At 50.4% G+C, this 26,900-nt stretch overlaps 2 protein-coding genes across 2 annotated transcripts; both read right to left on the bottom strand.

Annotated features, from left to right (window-relative positions):
- Nucleotides 1-2,995: 2,995 nt before the first annotated feature.
- On the bottom strand, nt 2,996-9,812 carry LOC104283557 (leucine-rich repeat-containing protein 32-like). Its single transcript, XM_009881756.1, has 2 exons — nt 9,735-9,812; nt 2,996-4,984 (listed from the first exon to the last, which is right to left on the bottom strand). The coding sequence occupies exons 1-2, from the start codon at nt 9,810-9,812 to the stop codon at nt 2,996-2,998; spliced, it is 2,067 nt and encodes a 688-aa protein (XP_009880058.1).
- A 1,979-nt stretch (nt 9,813-11,791) lies between these two features.
- EDA (ectodysplasin A) lies at nt 11,792-24,259 on the bottom strand (the record flags this gene model as incomplete). The annotated part of the gene is made up of 6 exons (XM_009881755.1): nt 11,792-12,406; nt 14,490-14,620; nt 17,520-17,571; nt 17,981-18,015; nt 20,151-20,330; nt 24,230-24,259. Coding segments are annotated over 6 exons (680 nt in total), but the record flags the coding sequence as incomplete, so codon positions are not given.
- Nucleotides 24,260-26,900: the final 2,641 nt, after the last annotated feature.

The following is a 26,900-nucleotide window of genomic DNA, read 5'->3' as shown; positions in this document are numbered from 1 at the left end:
GGCTGCACGCCTCCAGCCCTCCGCCAGCCTTAATGCGAGGAGGACACCGGTGGGAGATGGTGAAGAAGCAGCACAAAGGGCAGGACATCTTATGGCGACAGGCATGGAAAGTACAGCCTGGGAGGGGGTTTAAATGAGGAACAGAGGCCACACAAAATGTACCAGAAACACCCACCAAAGGCAACAGCAGCATTTTGGGCTCTGGCCAGACAGCCCCGAAGAGTCTCCCTGTAATGTCACCAAGTGTCCAGGATGGGGAAGGAGGCTGGCACAGCTTTAGGGATGGGCTGAAGCCAGGCTGAGCTCACCCACCTGCTATCACGGTGCTTCGTGAGCACATCCCTGCCCCAGGGAGCTCCAGTGCCACCGAGGACAGGGGACCCTGCTGAGAAGTGCAGAAGCGATCAAGGGGGGCACAGCAGCTGCTGTGCCTGATGCCCAGAGCCCAGCTGGCTGCGTCTCCCTGGTGACATTAGCTGGGGCACACGCTGGAGCAGGGGATGGAGCCAGGGAGTGCCAGACCGGGAGGGGACGAGGGCTTGAGGTGGCAGCGGGAAGGTGGCTGGCATGCACCATGTCTTTGATGAACGAGAGGGACACAGGAGGAGGAGTGAAAAGGGGAAGGGTGTGTGTGGAAGCAGGATATCCAGCAAACAGCCACCCTCAAGAGGGAGGCTGGGTTGTCACCAGCAGCGCAGGCTGCCTGCTCGTCCCAAAGGTCCCTGCAGGGTGGTGACATGCAGCGCCAGGCTCTCCTGCCATGCCCTGGGCACTGGTCGCTCGCCATGACGAGGCGCAGAGTGCCAGATCAAAGGGAAACTGAGGCTGGGATGAAAACATGGGGCCATCAAAGGCACTGGAGGTCCCTCGGGAGCTGGATGCCCATCAAAGGCCAGGAAGCTGCAGCCCCAGAGGCAATGCGGGCAGCATGGGGAAGACATATGTTTTACAGCAAAAATGCCCTTTGCTTCACAATAAAACCACGATAAGCTTGAAAGGAAAAAAAGAAAAAAAAAAGAAAGTTAAGTAACTGGGATTTTAAGTGACTTCCAAGCTCTTCTGCTCTCACAGCCTCTGACCCAACAGGTGTGTGGACAAGTAGGTGGCCCAGGCCAGCTGGGGACTTTCAAGGTGGAATCAGAGATGTGAAATGTAAAAAGTTTCATTGCAGTCTTATTTTTATCCTTGCCCAGAGCTGGCCCCAGCCTTTTTGGTGCTTGTTGGGAAAAAAAGTGCTGTCCTGGGGGGTGCAGCACCACTCTGCCCTGTGAAGCTGGACATGTTGTGCCTGGGACAGATGGCTGGCTGTTGTGTGCAGACCACCAGCATCACACCACGACAACAGCCATCCTACATTGCCAGGGCATAAAATCGTCATAGAATCATCTGGGTTGGAAGTGACCTTTAAGATCATCGAGTCCAACTATCAACCCACCACTAAACCATGTCCCTAAACACCACGTCTCCCCACTTTTTAAAAACCTCCAGGGATGGTGATTCCACCACTTCCCTGGGAAGCTTGTTCCAATGTTTGGCAACCCTTTTGGTGAAGAAATTTTTCCTAATATCCAATCTAAACCTCCCCGGGCGCAACTTGAGGCCATTTCCTCTGGTCCTATTGCCTATTACTTGGGAGAAGAGACCGACCTCCCCCTCGCTACAACCTCCTTTCAGGTACTTGTAGAGAGCAATAAGGTCTCCCCTCAGCTTTCTTTTCTCCAGGCTAAACAACCCCAGTTCCCTCAGCTGCTTCTTATAAGACTTGTGCTCCAGACCCTTCATCAGCTTTGTTGTCGTTCTTCGGACACGCTCCAGAATCTCAATGTCTTTCTTGTAGTGAGGGGCCCAAAACTGAACACAGTATTCGAGGTGGGGCCTCAGCAGTTTTTTTTACCCAGCGAAGCATACACCCATCCAAGCCGTGATCAACCAGTTTCTCCAGGAGAATGCTGTGGGGAACAGTGTCAGTGCAGCCCACCATCCCCACTTAGCACCTTCTCCTGCCACCCTTCCTAGCTGGCGTCCCAGCCCACCCATATTAAACACTGGCTGTGTGTGGACTAGATGCTCTGAGGGTGCCAGATGCACCAAGGACCACGGCTCTGCCAGCACTTACCCCCTGTGATGGAGACTGAGCTGCTCCTGCCGCCACCAGCTTGGGAGTCCAGGCACTGAGGGTGGGACCATCCTGTACCCACCTCAAAGAGCTCGTGACCCAGCATGAGCCAGGGACAGCACAAGACTGGTTTTCTCTCATTCTCACTATCTCAGTGGGTGAGGACAGAGCAGATTTCCTTCCTGCACTTGCAGCAGTGCCTGGGGTCATTTTAGGCCCTGTCAACCTCACAGCATCGTTCAGATAACAGCTTGGTGGGAACAGGCAGAAGACAGGCACATAGGATGCTGCAGAAACCCCCTCTCACCCCCACAGTGTGACCCACCACTGCTAGAGCCACCAACAGGCACGATTCCCTGCCACTGCCCACTCCTGGCTGGGCTGGGAAGTGCCTTTGGGAGCAGGAGCAGGTATTTAACTGAGCTATTAAACCTATTTAAAAGGCAGATAGTGACTGCTGGGAAAGCTGTGAAACACTCAGGTGGCACCAATGGAGACAATTCTCTTTCCACAAGCTGAGCGTGATGGGTTCAGGGGGAGCAGATCAATCCAACCAGCCCAGGCCTTGTTTCTTGTCTTGGGTGATGAGAACCTATGATGGCAAGGCAGAAAACCCACCCAAAATTGCTTATAGAGTGTTTAATTTCTTGCACGGAACAAGAAAATGGGGCACCTTCCTTCTCAAGAAAGAGAGGTGGCCCAGAGACCACCTCTGCCCAGCCCAGAGCTCAGCACCAACCATGCTCCCTTTATTGGGTTTGCAAAACACACAGGATACACACCAGTGAGGGGAGGAGGTTTAAAATACAATAATATTATTAATATTAATAATAATTAGAGTTCTGACTGATTGCTACAGTTCTGCTCCCCATGGCTAGGCTACACTTTGGTGACGCTGTCTGCTAGTTTCACCTCAGCTGGCTCCTCTCTTTTGGGATGGTGGGGAAAGACCCCCACCCTGTTGCTGTGGAGTCCTGCACACCCCGGTGACTTCTGCCCTTTCTTCAGAAGGCAGCAAGCCACGGAGCTGAGAAAGAAAAGGCTCATCATGACCATGAGCAGAGCCAGAGAGCTAGTGCCCTTGGGACGTGGACAAAGCCACCAAGGACTGCTGGTTATCTTGGCTGAGAAGTTCCTGCTCTTGTCCTGGTAGGCACAGAGGGCTTCATCCAGGTCCTGCACACCCACGCCAGCTGCCCGCAGCATGTCCAGCCAGGCCAGTGAGCAACAGCTGAAGGGGTTTCCAGCGACAGACACGTCCTTCAGGCTGCGGGACCAGCTCACAAGCGCTGGCTTTTCCAACGTTAGCAGGTTGTTATGGCGAATGTCCAGGCTTTCCAGCGGGGAGCAGAAAAGACCTGTGGGCAAAACACTCAAATTATTGCCTGAGAGGTCCAAGACTTTGAGTGTGTCCAGGCAGGGGAGCTCTGCCTTGCTGTTGTCCATCTGGTTGCCCCTCAGAGAGAGTTTCTGCAGGGAGAACTCCAACCCCCCCAAGGCTTCCTTAGGCATGAACAAGTCCTTGTTCCCTGACAGGTCCAGGGAGAGCAGCGAGGTCTGGTTGAAGGCGTAGGGGTGCAGCCTGGTAATGTTGTTCTTGCAAAGGCTCAGATGCTTCAAGCGAGGCACATTGTAGAAGGGGGTGCACGTGCCTCCCGGTGCTGGCACGCGAGAGCCCCCTCCCGAATTCCCTCCCTGATCGCTCCCCTGGCTCTCGCAAGGCTGGAGGCTGTTGGAGCCTAGATCAACCGTTTCCAGCTGAGGCAGAGAATCAAAAAACCAGCGTGGCAGCACGCGGATGGCATTGCCGTGGAGGTCCAGCGAGTGCACAGAGAGGGTGGTGCGGTCCGGCAGTGCGGATGAGTGGTTGCTGGGCTCCGTGCCACCGGTGAGTGACTCCCCAACGACATCCTGGAGACAGTTCATAGCCAGGCTGAGGCTATGCAGAGAGCCCAGGCTGTGGAAGAAGGTAAATGGGAACAGCTGCAGCCGGTTATTGCTGAGATCCAAGTCAGTTATGTGTGTCAGCCCAGCCACGGTATGCAAGGTCCTATTAAACCTCTCCATCTCCTTGTAGGGCAGTACAAACTCCCCTGGATGGCGTGAGCCTGGGAGCAGGGAAGCAATAAGGTTGTTGGAGAGGTTTAAGTGTGTGAGATAATGGGCTTTGGGGAGCTCTGGAAAATAGAGGAGTCTGTTATGGCTCAAGTCGAGCACTTGAAGCAGGTAGGGCTCTGCTCCCTCCTCCGAGAGGAAGAGCTCCAGGGCGTTGTGGCTGAGATTTAAAACTCGCAGCTGCGTGAGGCTGAAGCCAGAGATACAGTGGAGGGAATTCAAAGCCAAGTTCACCACCTCCAGCTCTTTGAGAGTCTCAAAAGCTCCCTCCTCAATTTCCATGATGTAGTTGTTGCTGAGGTCGAGCTCGCGCAGCCGTGGCATGCTCCAGAAGATCCCTGCCGGCAGCCTGGTCATCTTATTCCTGGAGAGATTGAGGATCTGCAGCCTGGTGAGGTTGCTGACGTACCAGCCTGCCATGTGGCTCTCCAGGTTATTTGCTGACAGGTCCAGGACCTCTATATTCCTGAGCAGATGAAAGGCTCGCCCGTTAGCGAGGTAATTGCGGTCCAGGTGGTTTGATCCCAGGAGGAGAGAGCGTAGCTGGGGCAGCTGAGCCAGGGTTGGGGCTGACACAGTTTCCAGCTGGTTGAAGCACATGTCCAGGTACTCAAGCTGCCCAAACCCTGGCATGTAGCTGTCCGACAGGTTTTGGATGAAGTTGTTGGAGAGCTCAAGATACTTAACTCCTTGGCCAAGCTCCTTTGGAAACTTGCGCAGGCCAGCTCCTTTGCAAGACACCTTTGTGGGGCTCTACAGAGAGAGAGGATGCCATCAGCATCAGAGGGGCTACAAACCACTGCTGCAGCCAAGCCATCTGCTGTCTGAGATGGACATGAGCAACATGGAAATGAGCACTGCTCCCCCTTCCCAAGCCCAGGATGAGAAGGAGCTAGACCACAGAAAGCTGCTGCTCAGAGACAAAAAGCTTGTCCCCAGGGTTAAGGTGGACTTTCTGAGACCTGGCTAAGTTGTTTCTGATGGTGCAAGGAGGTGGCTCAGCCTCTGGCTCCACAGGCTGTTCTTCCGTGCATCCCAGCAAGCAAGATGGGCAGAAAAGTAGTGTAACCACTGAAGATGCAGCAGGATGGTGGGGCAAACCCAGCCTCTGGAGGGCACTGGGACAGCCCAGGGACTGGTCAAGAGCATCCCTGTCCTGTCTGGGCAGAGGAAGGGCACTGTCCTGGTGGGCTCCACCTTCCCTCTCCCTCCAAATTGGTTTCCTCTGCCAGTTTGGAGTTGGGAGCCTGGATGTGGAGCAGCTGGTTTCTGTCCCCACCCCACTCTGCCACATTCATGGTGGGGTGGGGGGACAGAAACCAGCTGCTCCACGTCCAGGCTTCCAACTGCCTTGCTAACATCCATGGCAGCTGTCTGAATCCCCATGGGACCCTGAGGTCCATCCTTCCTCTGCGCGAGCACCTTGAGCTGACACCCCCATGGCAGGGACTGCTGGAAGGTGCCACCAGCACGGCAGGGACATGGGAGCAGCCGGGAACTGGCTAGCGGGAGACCAGCTCAGAGACAGGAGAGCAGATGGAAGCTGGGAAGGTTAAAGAGATTGAGGCTGGAGGGAGGCGAGTGCCGGGGGGAGGAGATGCGCAGAGGGATGCTCGCAGCCCCGCTCGGACCCAGCCATGCTGCTGGGGCCATCCCAGTCCAGCGGCTCCGCGGAAAGCCGCCTTACCTGCTGGCACGGCGTGGACCTGAGCCTCACCTCCCCGTTAGACTGGGCTCTGAGAACAGACGGGAGCAGCCAGAGCAACAAGCATCCTCTTTCAGCCAGCCAGTGTTGGAACAACAGCATGTTGGGCTGCGGGCGCTGCCAACCCCGTCCCGCTCCTCCAGAGCGCTGTAGCAAGCTTGGCAGGAGCCGGGCTCTGTATAAATAGGCTTCAGGATGGGATGGGGGAAGGAGATAGTGCATGTGGGTGTTTGTAGCTACGGAAGTGGGAAAAGAAAGACATAAAATTGCGGAGGGGGAAAAACAGTGCAGAAAGCCACGGGAGTTCCCCTGCTTGGACATCCTCTTCCTCCAGCTTTGCCTGCCCTGCCTCAGGGCCAGGCTGCCAGCTCCCGCCGGGCAGCTGGAGCAGAGGACACCAGGAGCAGCCGGCGAGGGCTCTCCGGCCACCCGGAGCAGGATGCAGCCATCGGGGATCACCGCGGGACTCCCAGGGCCTCCGGGGCTGCAGGTGAGCTCGCCGCAGGAAGACAGAGCAAATTCCCCTCCCCATGGTGCCACAGCCCAGCCGAGGGGACTCTCCAAAGGCACCTGCCCCTCCTCAGGGAAAACAACAGCTCCCCGCGGTTTGCCACCCATTCCCAGCGGGATGTGCAGAGCTGGCATCTCCCTCCTCCTCCTCCTCCTCCGACCGCTGTGCTGCAAGTGCTGGGGTCCTCGGGGCCACGTCTCCCTGTCCCTGCCAGCCCCGGGGGACGGCTGCTGGGTCACCTCCTCACCCAGGGCAGGAAACAGACTGGGACTTTCCCTGCGGCAGCTCCAGGTGGTATCTGGAGCTCCACCCCACCCACAGGGATTTTTTTGGGGTGACATCTCCATGTCCCTGTGCCGCCCAGTGCTGACACACTCCCCGGGTACATGCTCCTCACACGCTTCATGGGGCGTTTGCAAAACACACACTTTTGGGGTTTTTGGCTCACTGTGGCCAATTTCGTTCCCATCCAAAGGAGCACCTCCAGGCTGCTGCACGATGCCCCATGGATGTGTTCTGCTGTAGTTTCAGCTGTAGAGCTGTTGCTCTAGTCCTAGATGTGTCTGGCAGAAAAAAATATATATTTTATATATGTAAAATATATAAATACATATATACACACACAGCTGGAAGATGAAGCAGCCTGGCTTCTGCTGCTGTTGCCCCTCACCCTCCTGAGAGCTGGCATGGTGGGGAGCACTTTGTCACCTCTGGGACGTGGGTTCAGCCTTGAGCCAGACCAACGTCATCTGCCAGCCAGGGCACGCACAGCGGCGGTGACAGCCAGCCGGGCTCAGCACAGAGGTCAGGGCCAGACTTTTAGGCTCATGCCCTCTCTGGTCACTGTGGTGGACCCGGGTTCTGGCAGCAGCCGGAGCCAGCGGCTGCTGTGAACAAACAGCCTGCTGTTGTTTTCGGAGATGCGGTGAGGATAGCACATCTGTGCAGATGTGAAATCCTGCAGGCTCCGGCCACGGAAACACCGACCTCTGGATGAACCTTTGCCTCCAGCGTCCCTTGTCTCCCATCAGCAGCTGAGTGCGGAGCCCCAAAAGAGGAAGGCGGCGCAGGGGAGGAACCGCACCGTGCGAGTGCTCTGGCCCTGGGGCTGCCTCGCCCGGGGAACCCCGGCCCTCTCCTCCCTGCATCCCAAATTGCTGGGCATGGGTCTGCACAGCAGGCACGACCGATGAAATCAGCTGAAAAGTCCCTAACTTTGATCAGGGACTTCTGCGGAGAATCCCTGGGCATTTGCATCCCAAGGTTGTGAACTCCCTTCGCAGGAGTGCCCGGCAGAGCGAGCCGCCTGCGGACCGAGAGCCGTCCAATGCACCCTGCAAACACCGAGAGGCTTTTCACGGACCGTGCCGAAGGCAGAGCGAACCGCAGAGCATGAACGGGAAGAGATTTCCTCCTCCGAATCGCAGGGCAGCCCGTGGTTCTTGCTGTGCCCCAGTCTCCAGAGTGGTCTGTTAAAGAGGGATGCCCCTGTTCCCCCCGAGGCTTTCACGTGAGAAATCTCCAAAGGATGGGAGGAATGAGCAACAGGACAGAGGCTCAGTAGAAGAGGGGATAAAGTCACTTGCCCAATGTCACAGCCATGCTGCAGGGTGACAGACACCTGCTCTCAGCCCAGGGGGGTAAGGAGGCAGAATGGTATCTGGTTATCTAAGTACATCGCATCTATTATTTCCTTCCCAATAACTGTGGTGACAGAAAAGCTGTTTTCTGTGCTCTCCCCTGACTGCAGAGACCAGCGGGGAGGTGGAACACAAATGCTGAGCAGCTCTGAGCCCGATGAGGGGACTAGTGCCTCTTGCATCAGCGGTGGTGGCCACAGCAGCTGTGTATCAAATACGCCCCGAAGGATGGAGAGATGCTTTGCCTTTCAGCTGGGTCCCATCACACAAGCGCAGTCAACATACTTTCCACAGAAACTCCTGGTTTGGCTGGGGAAGGAAGTCCCACCCAGAACACCGAGATCAGGAAAAAGCTTTATTTGCAAAGAAAATATTGACAATTTACATAAACTTACATCCTAATTTATATACATTATGTATATTTTATATACAGATAGTGTCTTGAATAAAGATGTTGAAGCACAAAACAGCATCAGTGTATCCCCCTGCAGCTCTAGCAGGTAACAGGGGGAGCTGTGTCTCTTCCCACAATTCCTCTCCCATTATGCTTTTATTGGGGAGTCCGAGAGGTCTCCTCCCAGCCTGGGAGTGAGGAACATGGGGTGGGTGTCGGGGGGTTCAGGCTTGTATGGGCACAGCAACAAAACGCAGCTGCAGTTGTCCCTTCCCCTTTCCCCCAAAGCCTGTGCCAGGACGGTCCGGGGCCAGGATGGGAGCCAGGGCAGGTGCCACCAGCCCGCAGCGAGTGGGAAGGACTCACCATGCTCCACCTCTTACTGCGAAGAGGGGAAGAAACATGGATGAGACAATGCACTTGGATCATCTCCCTCTCAAGGCAGCTCAGGTGCCCTTTTCTAAGCACCTAACATTGCTCAGATGATGCCAAGTCCTCCGATGGGGACAGGGGGTGGGAGACCACAACCGCTTACCTGGGTGAGAAGGGCACTGGTGGGAAGCAAAGGCCAGGTAGTTTTGGGTCGGGAGCCATGACTTAAAGCCTTGCCTGAAGGGAATCCTTCCCTCAAAAGAGTCCCTGAACACAACAGCTGATCTGGCTTCCCTATAAATTGTGACTGTCGAGAGGCACTTGGGAAGGAGAAGGGTTTCAGGTGATGTATTACATACCAACTAGGTGCTTGCTACGTTTCTGCAGCTGAAAGTTGAGCAGCAGAGCCAAGGCACGTAGGTAAGAGCAGAGGCAGCAAGTACCACAGGAGAGGAAGGCTGGCACATGGGAAGCCAGTGGTGAGTACTTTTGTGTCCACCATCTCCGATATGCAGATGTTTGTCTATAACTGAAGCAACTCCTTCTCAACCAGACTAGGAACTGACATACATCAAAATGCAAAGACATCAGTGGGTAAGACTGGAGGAAGGCCCTGTTTCTGCTGGAGTTTGTTAAAACCTCCCATACGCATCCTCCTCATGCTCCTCTCAGCTGCTTCCAGGCCTTTTCGGCTCCAGTTAAGGGGAACAGGCACCAAAGATGGTAGGACACCATCTGCAGAAGCATCGTACAGAAGAAGCTACACTACAGCCTAGGTGACCTGCACTGTAATACTTCATTAATGAGAACTTGTTGCCAGAGAGGCCAAAGGGTTTCAAGTATAAAGACTCTCCATGGCTGCTACAGGACTGGTGATCCACCTGCTCATCCCAGGAACGAACACAGCTCTCAATACCAAGGCCACCGGCAGTCAGGTATTCTCTGATCTCCGACTCCATGTCCAACTCCAACTCTGCGTCTCAAACTCAGCTACACCAAGCTCACACTTTGGTGTAACGCGAGCATCGGAAAAAGCCCGTTAGCACCTTCTGCTGCTTGTGATGAGGGAGGCAGGAACTGCTCCCTTCTGCTCTCCTCCCTCCCGCATCCCAGGCACACGCCAGAGAGGGAACCTGACAGCAGTGCATGCGGCTTTCACAGAGAGAAGGGATTCACCCTCTGCCTCCTCCCACCCGCAGCCATAGTCAGGAGCAAATCCCAGATCCTGCCAGTGGGGGAGAAGGAATGCAAACGCCATCCATCGCGGTCTCCCAAGTCATTGCGTTATTTATGCTTGCCCCTAAGTCTTGCTGGTCAGGCTGTATTCTAAAGCAATTCTGTTAATGATTTGCTTAATGTTCTCACTATACACAGTTGTCCTGATTCATTCTTGTCAGAGGAACATGTCCTTCTTAATCCATTTTAAAGGAAATAAACCACAAAGACTAGTTAAGTGAGCCTAAGGCTCTTGCTAGTCCAACATGTTAAGGCTAGAAAGGAGGAGAACATATTGAAAAAGAAATAGCAGGCAATTTTTCATGCAGCTATTTTACAAACTGCACGCCTCCTGTGAATAGCGAGGCTGTAGCCAAAGCTGGGTGCCCCCAAGAAATATTTATCTCCCAATAACTGCAATACTTGGCAAGTGAGATCACTCGCTACGGATGGGGAAAAGCGACGGAGCCAAGAATGCTTCAGCCAGGGTGGACCCTTCTGCGGTCAGATCAGTCGCTCCAGCATGGTGCTGAGACACGTCCGCTCCCACGTCCCTGCAGGTGACCACCCTGAGCCACCTCTGCTTGGAGATGGAGGTCATCACCAAGACATCGATTTAGGACTTGCCCCATTTGCTACATAGGCTGAGACTTCACTACCCTCTTTAGTTCTTAAAGAAAAAACATGCCCTGAAAAGAAATCCAGTTGAAAAACCAAACCAACACAACCAAGCACAAGCCAAGGCATGACACAAAAGAGCAATTAGTGCTTCAGCCTCTTCCTCAGCTCGAGCACATCTTATAGCTTTAGGTCTCCCCAGTTGAGGGGAGGTAACGGGAGAGAGTTGCTCAAGAAGCCAAAAGAAACAATAGCGTCCCAGCTCTTCTATTAGTCACCAGAAATCGAGTTATGACTAGACTCAGCAGGACTCAGAGAAAAGAAAAAGTGGTGACTTCATGCTGGACCAGACTTTTTAAATACAATTTTTTTTTGCTAGAGACTCTATCACCACTCATTAGAGCATTTTAGGTAGAAGGGTGTGAAAAGAAAAGGGGTGGGGGGAGAGAGGATAAAAACCGCATCTAAAAGCAGGACAGTTGCTATTAAAACAGAAAAAAAAAAAATTCCTGTTTGAATAATTTTATTCTTAAACATGACAAACTTCTTCAGAGTGTTTTCACAAGTACTTGTGTCTGCTCTACGCGGCTCGGTGAAGCCTGTAGAAATGTGTTCTGGTTTGCAAATTATTAATTAAAAAGACAAAAAAAAACCCCAACAAAACACAAATTGCTGTAACAGCAGCAGTACTTTAAGGCAGCCCCCGTTAGGGCAAGGTATACCTCTGGGGTCATGGCAGGAGCTGAAAGTAGCAGAGGCTCTGGAACCAGTAATCGGCATTTTCTTTGGGACTTTGTGATTTCTGGAATGTGGAGGCAGTTTCCTATCTGCAAAGCCTGCTCTATTAAGTATCCACCTTCCTCTCGCACTTACTGCTTTTGCAGCCTGCTTCCAAGCTCTAGGTAGAGGCACTTCGCCTTCTTCGCTCGCACTCCTGAGGATGAATGTAAACACCACTGACCCTGTCTTATTCATCTCCCTTCGCACCCCGTGGCCGTTCCAGTTCGAACTGGGAAGGCAGAAAACCAGAAACCCCCTTTCTTGCTTTCGTTAGCGTGCAGAAGCAGGAGTGCCTGGATAGGACAATTTGGACATTAGTCTTTCTTCTCCCGCTACCGCCTGGGATGCTCTTGCTAGTGCAACATAAAAGCAGAGACCCACACCACTCTCAACAAGCCTCGTGTGAAGATCACAGAGCAGAATATCAGTGCAGTAATACTTGAAATACTGAGACAAGGCAGACACAACAGCCTTTCTTCCTCACAACGCTTTTTCAACTAGCTTTTTGATCCAAGTCTCCATGCAAGTCACAGAAGACAATTGTGCTTCCTGCATTCACATATAGGAATAAATAGCTCTGGATCAGTTTTCTTTATGGCCGGATTACAGAACCCCCTGAAATACTGATACGCTTATGAACAGCAGCACTGTGCAGTTCTGTGAGTATCCTTGGACATGCCAAGTTCATCTAGGATGCTGGTGCATCTCCTAGGCGTATGGCCCCAAAGAAAGTTGTGTGCTTGCTCATGTTGATGGAGATGTCAGCATGGACCATTTTCACAGCAATCTTCTGCCTGGCTTTGAGGAGGCAGACCCCAGCTGTATAGCAGGTATTGAAGTTGGTCTTGCCGGTCTCAATACTCCGAGTGCATTGCAGAAAGGGCTTTTCATCCACCACCACCTCATAGCTGGCAAAATCTGTGAAGTTTATGTAGTATACCTGATGCGAAGCAGGAAGAAGAAAGGTATTAGGGAGTGTATTTGTGCACATGGAACAAGCCCACATTCCTTTCAGTGTGTACATATATGTTGCCTCTGCTAACGATCCCTTCCTTGGCCCTGGGACACCTATGCTCATGGGAGGTTGACTTGTCAGAGGCACAAAGAACCCCAAGCCAACCAGACAGGAGGAAACTCTGTATACCACTTCATACTAACGCAAGCATGCAAGCAGCCGTGAATTCACGTATCTAAGGCTGAGCTACAAATCCTCGCTTCAGACCCTGCTTTTTACAGGAAAAATTACAAACCTGCACAGGCCTAGTTACAAAAATGCGTAGACAACCCTACCTGCTACAAACAGCTTTTCATCCAACAAACAAACAGAAATATTTTAACTGAAGTCCTCTTTCACTTACCTGGCCAGTCCTGCTTTCTGGGTCCCATGAGCCTCCTTTAGTGCTGACATCAAAAATGCCCTAAGATGTACTGGGAGTTGCCACCTTTGTAACTGGACTTGAGGTGCTTTCAAAGGCATAAGCTATTACAGGGAAGACACTCTCCCAACCTCCACAGCTTGGAAGCAAATGACCTTATAGTGTTTGTACTGATTTAACTCGGATCTAGCGCCTAAGTCCATGACCCTGTTACTCGTTACTTAACCATCTCCCACACACTGATTCTGAAGAACTGCGAGATGCATGAGAAAGACCTGTCCAAGGAGAAGTCAGTCCCAGGGAGCTGCTTCTTCCTGATAGAAGCCAGCCAGCCATTTTGGATGCATCTGATAGTTCTTCTTAGTCTACATCCTGCGATCACAGAAGCACAGAAGCTACACAAGACTGAGCTTAGTCTACATCCTGCGATCACAGAAGCTACACAAGACTGAGACCCCTTTTTCCTTGATGGGCTTAGAAATGACAAAGGCTTCAGAGGCACAACATTGTGGCCAGCAATTAGCACTCAGGAAACAATTATGCTTTGGCCCACATAGAGTTATTTTTCCTGTCCCCATCCAAACCAGACACGTAACCAGTTCCATGGAAGAGCACCTAACTTGGCATCCACAGCCCACGTTATCTGACTTCGTACAGTCCCAGCAGGGCTGCCAACTGAACAGAGGCAAATCCTGAGCAGGAGGTAATATTAGAAGCCTGGAGCACGGTGGAAATTGCTTAATTGTGGTTGTCACACAGAAACCCTCTTGTCTTGCTAAAATCTGTCCCAGAACCTGGCCAGTTTTTCAGTCTGCAGGTGGGTGGACACCTGCATGCTCTGGAAGGGGAGAGCTTTGTAGCTCACACTCCAGATGGAGCTCAGCAATTCTGTCCAGAGATTTGCAAGACACTGGGAGCAGTGCGTTAAATGAGAGTCCGTCTCCTGCATTTTATTTGAATGGGGAGAGGAAATGATGTCTTAATTAGCTGTATACTAAATCATAATACAATAACGTATTACTTCGTTTAGCCCTTTTTACAGAAGCAGGTCTGTACATCCATCGTTGGTACCAACTAAAGCAGCAGCTGAGCCATCCCGCTGCACAGTGCGGTTGCTGGCGCATCGTGTCGGTCTGAAGCTACACGAAGAAGGTGGAAAAATGGAGTTACCTGGGCTGGAGTTTGGCCAAGCCACCTGGGGCCAAGAGTCCTATGCTTACAAAAAGTGACATGGCTTTGAAATGATCACTAGTTGTCAGGGTTTTGGTCTTACATCTCTTTTAAAGCACAGAGCCTAGCATCCTGCTGGGACCTTTGTTCTGCAAAGGAGGTTTAGATGGGCCGGTGAATGACTGCACAGACAATATGGAGCATTAAAAAAAGGCATTGGTGGCATGTGGGATCTGGCTGGGCATCTGCGCATGTGTTTCGGTAACTAATCTCTTGCAGCTGATGTCACGGCGAAACGTGTGACCTTGCACGTCAAAACTCTAACGTCTTCCTCCGACACACGTCTCCTAGAGCACGAAGCGGTTAAAAGTACATACAAGTTCTTGGCATTTGCTAGTTGTCTGGAGCCCTCTCGTGGTTCATGCAAGGCTTCCATTGGAACACAAGAATAGGAGTTAGGCCTAGGACCGTACTCACTTCTACCTGACTATAGATGAAGTATGTGCCGTCCACCAGTACCTCCAGCTCCCCACTGCGGGCATGCAGCTTAAACACCTTGGGGTTCATAGTGATGCGAGACCAGTCATTGAGGACTCCACCTGAAAGATCTCAGTATGAGAAAACGGCAGTCACTCAGTACCCGTCAGAATGAAAAGCGCAGGAGCACAGAAATACAGTGACATTGCAAGGTTTCATACACAACGGCTGGCACAGACTCACATTGAAAAGTCAAGTAACTCAGTAAGAAAATCCCAGAATTAAAGGCTACGGTGCGTTAGTTTGGACTCCTCTATAGCTCCAGTTACACCATCACTTGCTGGTGGACACTCATTTTGTTCAGCATGCAGCACAACTGATTTACATCTCTACTTGTCCTTGTCAAGAGTACTTCTCCTCATCCTTGAAAATAGCCGTATGGCCCTTTGTACTACACCACGTTCATTCCCAGCGCTGGATCCAGACTAGCTTGCCTCCTCCTGACACTAAGTTGAGCTTATTATCATATTTGAGTGTTTTACAGGCCTGAAAACATGCTTGCAGTATCACCCCCACTCCAGAGCAAAGACGCTCTGGCACATGCAAATCAATGCCAGTACTGTAAGGCATTTGCTATGTTTGCTTAACTCACCTGAGAGGCCAGGGGCTGATTTTTCACGCTATTTTTGTATGGTCAGCCACAGATCACAAATGACTTATCGCAGCTGTGATTATAAAAGCATTTCTACAACTCAGACGCCAGGCGCCTCATGAAGAGCATCTGCTCACAGCCCTTGTAAAAGCTTTGTTACTGGCAATTTCCCTGGTACCATGCAAGAAACTCTGCAGCAGAAGTAGGACCAGGGTCCAATTTTCCATGAAAGATCCTCAACTGATATCACCCAACCTTGAGACCATTAAACCTCTTCCTCTACTTTCCCTCTCTTTCATTCCCCTCCCTACACCTCTCTACCCAGTGTTTACACTAAACAAAGCGGACCTTCAGCAGTCTGCTGAAGACTACATCAACAGGTACATCCTTGAGGACCACAGCAAAGCTAGGATGAGAACGGTCATTCCTGTCCTTATGGGAACGGGACCAAACATGGCCAATCTGTCTGCCCCTGTCTCAGTGCTGCTGGGCAGGAAGACGTTCTCAGCAGTGGTGCCATGATACAGGCTTCACCCTCACTTTAAGCCTTGGGATCATCCCTAGAAGAAAACTACTCCTTGCAGCAGAAGAGACAACAGGATTACGGAAAAAATCGTGTGCAACTATGGGACTACACCATCTCTCAGGACATATCTGTGCATGGAGCCCAACTTGAGGTTACACAATTGATTTTAATTCTGGTATTCCTTAACTTCAACATTCTTGACTTTGTAACTCGCATTATTTTAACAAATGCTTTGTCATTACATTTCCTAGGCTTTTAAAAGCCAAAATAACAACAGAGCATGAAATTGCATCATGTCACACCACATTAACCCCTAACTGGGGTCCTCAGCACAGTTAGGGATTTATAGATCCATCACCCAATCCTCTGGCACTGGAGCCAATGGAATAACTGACATGAGTAGACCTCTGTTCTCTGGATGGGCCAACGAGCAGGTCCAGAGGACACACTTTGCTACGAGCCCAGAACAGAGCCATTCTCTGTAGGTGCCTTGCTTTATCAAACACTGTTCTCTTCCTCCCAGTCTTCACAGCTCCCTGCCCCCAGTTGCAAACCAGCCAGGCTGCGTTTTCTGCTGGCTGTCAGCTGGACAGCATTAATGGCTCACAGCAGCAGATTGTTCCCGAGCAGCAGGGAAGTACACTCACAGGGCAATTCCCACTCTTAGAGAGTAGTGTACGCTCTGTAAACATACAGGCTTCCCATTAATAAAGGGATAATTACTTTTTGAACATAAGCAAAACAGCATCTTTTCCCTCATATTGTTCCTAGGAACAGCCAGTTTCCTTTTTTGTTTTGGGGAGCTTTCCCCCACCCCGCTGCAAGCATACTTCCCTAACCATGAGAAATTTCAGCTCCCACGGCTCACGTCTGCTGAAAGAGAGAAATTGCCTTTCAACAGAGGCGGTGGCCAGCCCTCATCATCCCAGGCGTGGGGCAGAAGCTGGTGGACAGGGGTCCTGCAGCCCCATCTCTGCTGCACCAACCCGTGGGAGCTGCAGCCCTCCGGGTCCGGGACCGGGGTACGTGCAGCAGTGCTGCTGCCCGCGCTCCCCGGGGACCCGCACGTGGTGACTTAGGCATGGGACACGACAGCCAGCTCCTCTCCGGCACAGCCAGACATCGTGAGCAGGGAGGCAGCAGCTAATGAATGAGACCCAGCTGTTGGCAAGAAGAGCAGGAACTCGAGCTAGAAATCGGATAGGGAGCCGTGGAGGAAGGAGGAGAGCAGAGAGCTGCCTGTGGACGTGAAACGGCTCGGCAGGGCTTGGGCTTAAAGGCTGTTGGTGGGGGTAGAGATGCACAGGGGTCCGTGGAGGCTGCGTGTGTGCAGGCTCGCAGCGTAACGCAGGAGGAGCCAGTGGGTGAGCACCTCTGTGTCCTCGCACTACAGCTGTGCCTTCCCCTGCCATAAATTACCGGCAAAGCTGGAGAAAAGCACAGGCTAACGGGGCTGAGACAGGAAAAGAATACACTGAGGGCTTAGAATAGAGTGGGAAAGAAGGCTGGCCATCGAGGGGCTAAGGAAAACTGATGATACAACAGCAGGTTGTAGGAGGCACATCATATATATAGAGGTCAAGAAGGGAGATTGAGCGGGACAGAATTACTGGGAGTTACAGGATAGAGATAATCTGGGAGATAAATAGGAGCACAGGGGAAATGGGGATGGAGACTCAACAGAAGACTCCTGTAAAGGGGTCTGGGCAAGGCAAATCAGACCGTCACAGGGGGAGGCCAACAGCAGGGATAATCGGGGACCCACGTTACAAGACGGACTTAGACCCAGATACGAGGCTACGGGTACAGGATGGGCTCTTTTCAGTAACCACCAATATCATGAGATCCTTACCATTCTTCACTTGGATTGCTGAGCCTTGGCCTTGGAGGTGGACCACAGCTGGCTGCAAATGAGAATACAGGGATTTAAAATTAATGGGAAACACCGCATCCTTTTACAGTAACTCAACACACCTCCACAGCACTGGCAACCAGTACAGAGGCAGGACAATATCCTGAAATCATTAATGCTTTTCATAAATGAAAAAAGAAGATCAGAGCAGCTGACAACATCATGTTTAAGTACTGGAGAAGAGGTGAGAAGCCCAAGCCAGATTAACACGGCTCTCTTTTGAGCAATAAAAAGGGTAAGCTCTGGCAGTCACTCTGTATAGCTATGATTTAACATATGCAAGAAGGGGTGGGTTTTTTTCCGAGCTATACCACTGAGCACAACATTAGCAAACACAGCCAGTAATGTTTACAAAAATCCAGCCAAAGCTGGGTTTTTCCCTTGAAAGAGTATCAACCCACCTGGATGTCTCTGGAACCGGCCTTGTCTGTGGCACCTGCAAAATGCAATTTCACATCATTGAAGAGGAAGTTTGAAAGAGCTGCAGTAAACACTCCTATAAATAAAACTTCTCTTACCCCATAATAACCATTAAAGCCCCATTTTTTAACAGGAGGAGGGCAGTAACAGCAGTATGGGGTGTAGCTTAGTATTAAAAAGTACATAAACAAGAAAAAGAGCCATCCTAGTTTTTCCTATTTTATTCTTGCGTTTCTGTCTAACATCAATAAAATACCCCAACGTTATTCAACCAGTTTCCACTAGAAGGAAAAATTGCACAACCCTTTTCCTGATCGGTAGTGGCAATAAAGCCTCTTGGCTGCAAAGATTACAAGTTTCACTCCGCAGTAACTCAGGTCATTCATTGCATTCAAGCTACGTGCTGAAATCTCTTTTCTCCGAGAGCCAAATCTCTATTAAAGAGGAGATGCTTGTGGGCAGCGCTCTGGAGTGCTAAGGACCTCATGCTGCTCCAGGCCTCTGCTTTGGCAATTTCAGAGATATAAACTGAGAAGTCAACGACGTTTTCCTTTGACAGCCATGTGAGCTATAGGGTAATAGGCCTGATTTCTCTGAAGATACCTTTTTTAATACTAGACTGTTCATATATATATGTCTATATATATAAAACAAACAACACTGACGAGAACTTCCACTAATCTGCATTTTAGAGAGTTATTAAATCCAGGGATTTTAACAAAATAATTGGCACATGACTCTGTGGAGAAACAGTATGGTGCAGATACAAAGAAACAAAGAAAAATGAAACCAAAATCTGCAGGAGAAACCCATATTTTCATCTGGCTGGTACGGGAGGCAAGCTGCAGGTCCTGGGCTGGCTCAGTGGTTGTGCTAAGCATCAGCCTTCCCCGCCCGGCCGCAAAGCCAGGCTTTGCGTCAGCTTAAGGGGATTTACCACAAACACCGAGTCGCTGCCGGGGAAAGCCACCTTGCAGCCAGTTTGCCCACACAGAAATCGGTCACCGGCAGACTTCAGTAGGATGCTTAAAAGCAACTGAGGCTCTGCAGGTCTGCATCCTCCTCTGCATCTGCTGCATCCTCCTCCGACAGGCACCACCTCGCCCACGGCATCGCACCCTAACCCACCGCTGCTGGGCTCCCACCGCACAGCCCATGGGACTGCAGAACTGCTGCTGCTCCTCTTGCTCCCCCATGGGCGCAAGGATGAGCCCAGAAATACCCGAGTCCTACTCAAGGATGCTGCACCATCGCATTCAGACCCTACGCTGTCTTCAGATGCAAACCTGGAGCTTATTTATTTAATTGCACAGCAATGCTGCCACTGTGGCATCTCCTGTGCCCCCCTCCCCGCTGTCCAAGGGCTCTGAGCAGAGAAGGGGACAAACCGATTACCTGAGGGGCCCTGCAGTCCAGGTGGTCCCTGAGGGCCCGGTGGGCCAGGGGGGCCAGGCGGTCCCATGACGGTTGTGCCAGGAATCCCTGGGATGCCGGGAATGCCGGGGGGACCCTGGGGTCCAGGAGGACCTGGTGGCCCTTGGGGACCATTGGGCCCTGGAGGACCAGCCTTCTTACCTGAAAAATAGATGGTCAAACGTTAGCTTCTCCACACACTGAGTATGGGATGGTCTTTTACCCACAGGATAGTCCTGGCAACAAGGAAAGCAGAAGACTGGGGATGGTTCATTGCTGGCCGGAGAGCAGGGATAAAGGGGAGCACCCAGCCAGCTGGGGTGGGGGTCCCACGGCTCCACACCATGAGAACAACACTGCTGGCAGGGCAGAAGTAGGTTGCCAGCTTGCAGGCTCCTTCCAGCATACGTAATTACATTTAAATGAGGCACGTGGACTCCCCGAGGCCTCCCAAGAGATGGAGGCTGGCACCGCTGCTGGGCTCCCACCGCACAGCCCATGGGACTGCAGAACTGCTGCTGCTCCTCTTGCTCCCCCATGGGCGCAAGGATGAGCCCAGAAATACCCGAGTCCTACTCAAGGATGCTGCACCATCGCATTCAGACCCTACGCTGTCTTCAGATGCAAACCTGGAGCTTATTTATTTAATTGCACAGCAATGCTGCCACTGTGGCATCTCCTGTGCCCCCCTCCCCGCTGTCCAAGGGCTCTGAGCAGAGAAGGGGACAAACCGATTACCTGAGGGGCCCTGCAGTCCAGGTGGTCCCTGAGGGCCCGGTGGGCCAGGGGGGCCAGGCGGTCCCATGACGGTTGTGCCAGGAATCCCTGGGATGCCGGGAATGCCGGGGGGACCCTGGGGTCCAGGAGGACCTGGTGGCCCTTGGGGACCATTGGGCCCTGGAGGACCAGCCTTCTTACCTGAAAAATAGATGGTCAAACGTTAGCTTCTCCACACACTGAGTATGGGATGGTCTTTTACCCACAGGATAGTCCTGGCAACAAGGAAAGCAGAAGACTGGGGATGGTTCATTGCTGGCCGGAGAGCAGGGATAAAGGGGAGCACCCAGCCAGCTGGGGTGGGGGTCCCACGGCTCCACACCATGAGAACAACACTGCTGGCAGGGCAGAAGTAGGTTGCCAGCTTGCAGGCTCCTTCCAGCATACGTAATTACATTTAAATGAGGCACGTGGACTCCCCGAGGCCTCCCAAGAGATGGAGGCTGGGACGGTGTCTGCCCCAGAGCTGTGGCCGCAGCCCTCCCCTGGCCACTCTGCTCTGGGTGCAGGGCTGGGAGGTCCCACAGCCCTCAAAGGCAGCGTGCCCGAGAGCTGGTCGTACCCCTACGGCAAGGTTAGGATGCTCCCTTAGACCAACGGCGCGCTGCAGTGCAACACCATGAAAGCTGGAGCATCAAAAGTTGAGATGAACCACTCTGCAGTTTCTCAGTTTTCCGTTTTTTGCCTTTTTTTTTTTTTTAAACTGAAAACAGTTGCAATCTTTTCTACCTGCTGTACACGTATGCATTAGCATGTAATCCCCACGGCTCGATCTCCTGTCGGAGGGAGAGAGGTGCCTCCAGAGGGCAGTTCAGAGCTGAACTTCAGCTCCTCACCACCAGCTGCAGAGCGCCCAGGGCGATACAGGAGGCATCCCCACCAAGCGGCACACTTCTGTGGTGCGATGAGGATGCGCTTAACACGCACGAAGGACTTAAGATGCTGCAATGCCTCAAAATACTTAAATGTGCGTTTTGGGCTTCGGATGGAGGGGTAAGGGAAGGACGAACCCAACCAGGAGTATGAAAGCACTGAAGAATTGCCATGATCCTCAAACACATCTCACCACGCCGGCCCAGGAAAAGAAACAGCACAACCATGTACGCGAAGGCTTCTATCGGGTATATACATGGTGGACTGAAATAAGGTCTGCAGGGAAAGGCTGACCTGTGCTCTCCTGGTTTTCCAGATCCCTGATAGAAATTATGTTCTTTTGATGTAGTTTTTAAAATGCAAGTTTGTAACAGCTTTTATGCCAAAGAGCTTTAATTAAGTTAGCAAAATTGCTTCAATTGCTGAAACAAAGTCTGCTGTAGGACAGAATTAAATACTTGTTTAGATGACAGCAGCAGTTAGGATATGAAATAACAGTGATTGGAAAGGTTTCTGAGTTATGTACTTGTTTCTCTGCTAAATATCCATCTTTGTCATGGAACAAAACTATGAGGAAAACCCAATCTATTTTAGTTAGCACAGAAGTGGAAAACTCTAGATGGCCACTAGCCACAAACAAGGGCACATGGAAATCAGTGCAGGACAACTGTGTGGTTTAGTTTCAATGTGCAGAAAGCAAAGTTAAAGTAAGCATGGATGATTACAGTAATACTGGTATCCTACAAAAATGGGGCAAAGGCTTAAGGGGACAAATCATTCGCAGCAGTATTTCTGCCCAGATTAGTAGCAGTGCCTTCAAATCTGAGCTGGCAACAAGCCAGCCTTCCTCTAATCCAGCAATTCTCCTCCTCCTCGGGATAATGACATGCTTTGGAAATTACCACCTTGCATCAAACCCCTTACCCAGCTCCCCTCAAGCACACTTACTAAGTTCTTTTCACTCACATCCCCTCCGATCTAGGCCATCCGAACCAAGGATCATACGCAGGAAGTCAGGGATCCTGCTGCTGTCACTCCTTGCTTTCCTTCCCAAGAGGGATACGCATTACAGCTGGTTTAACTAATTTGTCTCAGAAATCTGGTCTGCTACTAAATGAGCTGCTAGTTTAGCAGTAAAACAATTGCACATAATTCTGATGCCGCACAGGGACACTCATTTTCTGTGCATTCTCGCTCCTTCAAGTACTTTCAACTACTTTTCTGCATTAATGGAACCTCACTCATTAAATCACAAGGCAAACAAATAGATATTCAGTAAGTATAAAGCTCTCGATTCATCTTCTAACTGAGGGGACCCCAGCAGGAGCAGCTCTCCAGGGAGGGTCTCCAGCACCCAATTCCCAGCGTGCCAAGTCCCCATCTTTACCCACATGCACCAGGCAGGCTCCAAAACTCAAAGCAGGCAGAACCAGTAAGTTTTCCTTAATCATCATTCGCCAAACAATAAGCTCTAACTCTAAAAAAAATTGAATGTGACAATACCATAAAATTGAACTATTTTATACAGAGCTACAGCTGTATATAATACAGCTCTACGAGATCCCCCTGCTACTCCAGGGTTGCTATGAATACCACAGTCATCATTTGTTATTAGTTCGGCTCATTTAACACGGGTTTAGGGTTTCAGAGTTTTGTTAGGACAAACTTCTCACACATAAAATTTTATGCTGCTTTTGAGAGTAAATATAAACTAAGTTTCTAACTGTGGCCTGTCTCAACCTCTCAGCTGTAAATTTCGAGTTTGTATCCGAGGATTAAAAGCGATTTGACGTGCTATTAAAGTAGCACAGACACGCAAAGTTCGGCTGCTCTTGCTGCCGCAGGTCGCGACGGTGGGCTGGAGCCCAGGCTACGTACTGACACGTGCGGGAAGATCTCCCGAGGGGCACAGCAAAGTGCAGAACAGCTAATTTTTCTGTTAATTAAATATACATTAGGTGCAATAGGTAGTAAGCAGAGAGCTGACACTGCGCCTGCCACTGCTTTGCTGCACAGGCTCGGCCGTGAGCACGGGCTGCGTGTCCATGCCTGGATGAGCCCCTCGACAGATGGAGCTCCCCGGGCTTCGGAGGCAGCGCGACCCTGAGCTGTGCACAGTTTCTGTGCTTCTCCTAACCTACAACCCACTGCAAGCACGCACTGCAGTTTTTAAAACATGCACAGAAGCGTTTTGATGGTTACACGGAGCAAAAAAGGGTAATCTGACTGTGTTTCCCTGAAATCAAGACTGCAGCATATTGACTCACTCAGGTTCCTGGTAGCAAGTAAGCGTATGACCGTAAGCATTCCCCAGCAGTCCTACACAAGCAAGGACGGCATCAGACACCCCATGGAAACACACAAACCCCAAGTCACAACAACTCATCAATAGGCATTTTAAAAAATGCCCAATTACCCACTGCAAACAGCTTGAGGAACATAAGCAAGTCAGACAAAATACCCGTGGGCTGACTAACACTCCGAATGCACACATAAAATAATACTTCTGGGGTTAATACACAACCAGAAGTAAGATGCCAAGCCTGTCTACGCTGACTACCTACAGGCTGCCCAGAGAGGTGGTGGAGTCTCCCACTCTGGAGACATTCCGAACCTGCCTGGACGCCGTTCTGTGCAACTGCTGTAGGTGACCCTGCGCGGGCAGGGGGGTTGGACTGGATGAGCTCCAGAGGTCCCTTCCAACCCTGACCATTCTGTGATTCTGTGACTTTAGTAGGTCTGAAGGAGACCCCAGCCTGCAGCAAGATGCACGGCAGGACAGGGATGAAAGCTAAAGCTGTTTCGGCAGAGATGGTCTGGCAAACAGCAAGTGGCTCCCAATAGCTGGGACGTGACTCAACTCCACTCAACTATTTAATTATAACATCTTCAGAATTACCTCTATACAACATAATTATCTCCCTTTATCTTTTAAGGAAGGCTTTAAGGAGCACCGATGCTCCCCCACTGTCATGCAGTCCTGCCATGGCGATGCGGGAGCAGGAGAGCAACGTGTGGTCTGTGGTGTAGGACCACGCGCCGCGTTAATCCCTGCCCTTCCTGGAGAGGGAACCTGTTGTTGGTTTCTCCTTCATGTTGGCTAAAGAGAATTCATAGCTGGGTAACACAGGCACAGAAAAGAAAATTAAATTAAAACTCAAACTTACCCTTTTTCTTGTTTTTAACTGAACTCGGACCTACAAAGAAAAAGAAAGACAACTCATGAAATTCAGTGATCATTTCATTTTCGAAAATCCTCACTGCCACCAACACCCACCGACCTGGAGGGTGCCTCTCCAGAGCTGGAAAAAATCGGTAACAAAACCGGTAAGCCAAAGATGTAGAGTCTTCTGTTTTCTACAAACAATTGCTGTGAAGGTGTAACGATTTCACCAGCACCCAGATCTGCTTTACCCTCTCTCAAACTACCAACCCGTGGCTGGTATAACGCAGGCGAGTGAGTTTTGGTGGGCAGCTCCCCCCCTTATTGCAAAGATGAGTTAAACCATCTGCTTGTGGCCAACAGCAAAGCTCAGGTGACAGATGCTCTTCAACCTTGAGCCACAGCTTTGATTTCGGGTACCAGCTTAGTTCCAGCTCTGCTGAACACTGCTCAGAGTCTCACCACACGCATCCCCTGAAGTCGCTGACAGAAGTACGGCATGTCAAACCTTCAGAGAGCAGAAATCCTGAGACTCAATAGAAACCATTTAAAAATACGATCCCTACACAGCGGATTATTTTTCAAGTGGACAACGGCTGCATTTGTGGCTGATGCAGCCATACATGAAATTTCTCCGTTAGCTTGAAATCGCCAAGCTTAACGTTTAAAGCTAACACATTTTCCTTCTCAATGAGGACAGGTTAGAAGAAAGTTAGCATGACTCAGCTCTCAGCTGAGAGCAGTAACCCAAATACTTACAAGCCAAGTTGTTTAAAAATAATAATAAAATACTAAAAAAAAAACAAAAGCAAAGAATTAGTATGAACTGGGTTATTTAAACAATGGGAATACCAGCCTCCCCGGCAAGAAGTGAAAATATTTATAGTGAAGCTGAGAAACTACATGACTTTTTGAGCAGAAGCTGAAGTGTGAAACATGTTCCATTGCTTCCTCAAAAATTAATCAGGGATAGGAATGAACTGCAAAAATCCCCAAATATTCCCTTGCCGTTCATCAGAGAAATCCCTCTAAAACCTGGGTTTAAACACACATCAAAGCCTGAAATCACCTTTAACTGGGATACGGTTATAATGAATAGAAGATAACAAGGTTACTTTGAGTCAGCACTGGTAGAGAAAGAAAAATTACCAATTAGTACAGAAGTGCCACATCCCCATGGCCTTTTAGAGCAAAGATGAGAGGACCAGAGAAATACCCAGTGACCTTACTGATGACTTTTCAACAGGAATATTAAGTTGCCTACATTATGCTGTTGGGTCACGGGAAAATTACGGTATTATCTCATTCATTAATTCTGCTGATTTACTGTTTTTTTACTAATCCATATATTCACAGTATTAAAACATGTAGATAGGACAAGATGTAGGTTTCCAACAGTGCCAGTCCCAGTATCTTGCCAGAGAGCAACACTGAAGCCAACCAGCAGGTCCACCACCAGCAGATGAACTGCAAAACCTTTTACGTTTGGCAAACACCGACAGGCTCTTCTTTTTGCATCTTCTGCGCTCCTGCGATGCAGAATGAGCCGCGATCACGCCAGTGATCTCCACCAGCCCTCATCTTAGGCACCAGCTACTCAATAACATTTTCAGTGAAGAGAAAAAAATTGTCTGGGGGACATAATTAAAAAAAACCAACCACCCAATCAACCCAACACAGCAAGCAAAATGCGAGTACTGCGTATGTGTCTCCTCAGACCTCGGAGTCACGAGAGTTTATTTCATGTTATATATATCACACCATTAGCGCTATAACCAGAGTGAAAGTACAAATAGCTGCGGCGAGCCAAACACATTTGAAATGGATGGAACCAATTAGCTTCAAAGATGAATGGGAGGAATGAGAACCACATGCGATGTCAATGTTCACAGTCTATATTACAACACACGCATCTGTTCCAGGCACGGCAGAGAGAGATGTTACGGCTGTGCAAGTGAATCTTTCGACAAACACAAAAATACTTCTGACATGAAAAAAAACACAATATTATTAGCCTTGGGAGCTTCTGAGTCGCTGGGGTTTGCATCTGTTCGTCTCCCAATAGGAGGGGTGGATAATTTAATTGTAGCAGGGAGCCATAAGGTTCATCCAATACACCAGAAGACAGAATTTTCCTCATTTTTTCTCAAAATGGCAAACTCATCAGATCTTTCTCCATTTAGTCTAAAATGGTAACAGAGTCTCTTACCGAGTTTGGGAAGCAGAGTTCCAGCAAAATAACAGATCAATATTCCCTTCAATGCAAAAGGTGCTGAGGCACAAAGCTGGAACACTTCACTTGCTATGCACGGGCCCAACACATGGGTGCAGAGGAGAAAAACCCCAAACCTTTCTGGCGTGCTCTTCTGAGGCAACACCCCAATATTTAAGCAATAAAGCCCTTTAAATGCTGCAGTGATTGAATGCATTATGACCCACTGGTTATCTGTTAGTTGATGGAGGAGGTTGAATACCTACAAGTTAGGCAAGCCTAAGTCTTTCCAAGAGTCCTCTCCTCCACCGTTAATCTCACCATCCCAGTCCTCCTGAAGAGAGGTTCCCAGTCTCAAAGCCTTTCCCACTACCCACATTTATTTAGTGTAGTTTCATGGAGGCCATTAGATGACTTGATTCCAAGGAAGGTCTGTGAGAAGATACTTTTTTTCACTCCAAGA

This window comes from Charadrius vociferus, unplaced genomic scaffold (assembly GCF_000708025.1).
Source record: "Charadrius vociferus isolate BGI_N301 unplaced genomic scaffold, ASM70802v2 scaffold472, whole genome shotgun sequence".
Taxonomy (NCBI): Eukaryota; Metazoa; Chordata; class Aves; order Charadriiformes; family Charadriidae; genus Charadrius; species Charadrius vociferus.
Note: the sequence above shows the minus strand (reverse complement) of the source record. Positions and strands in the feature narration are given on the sequence as shown.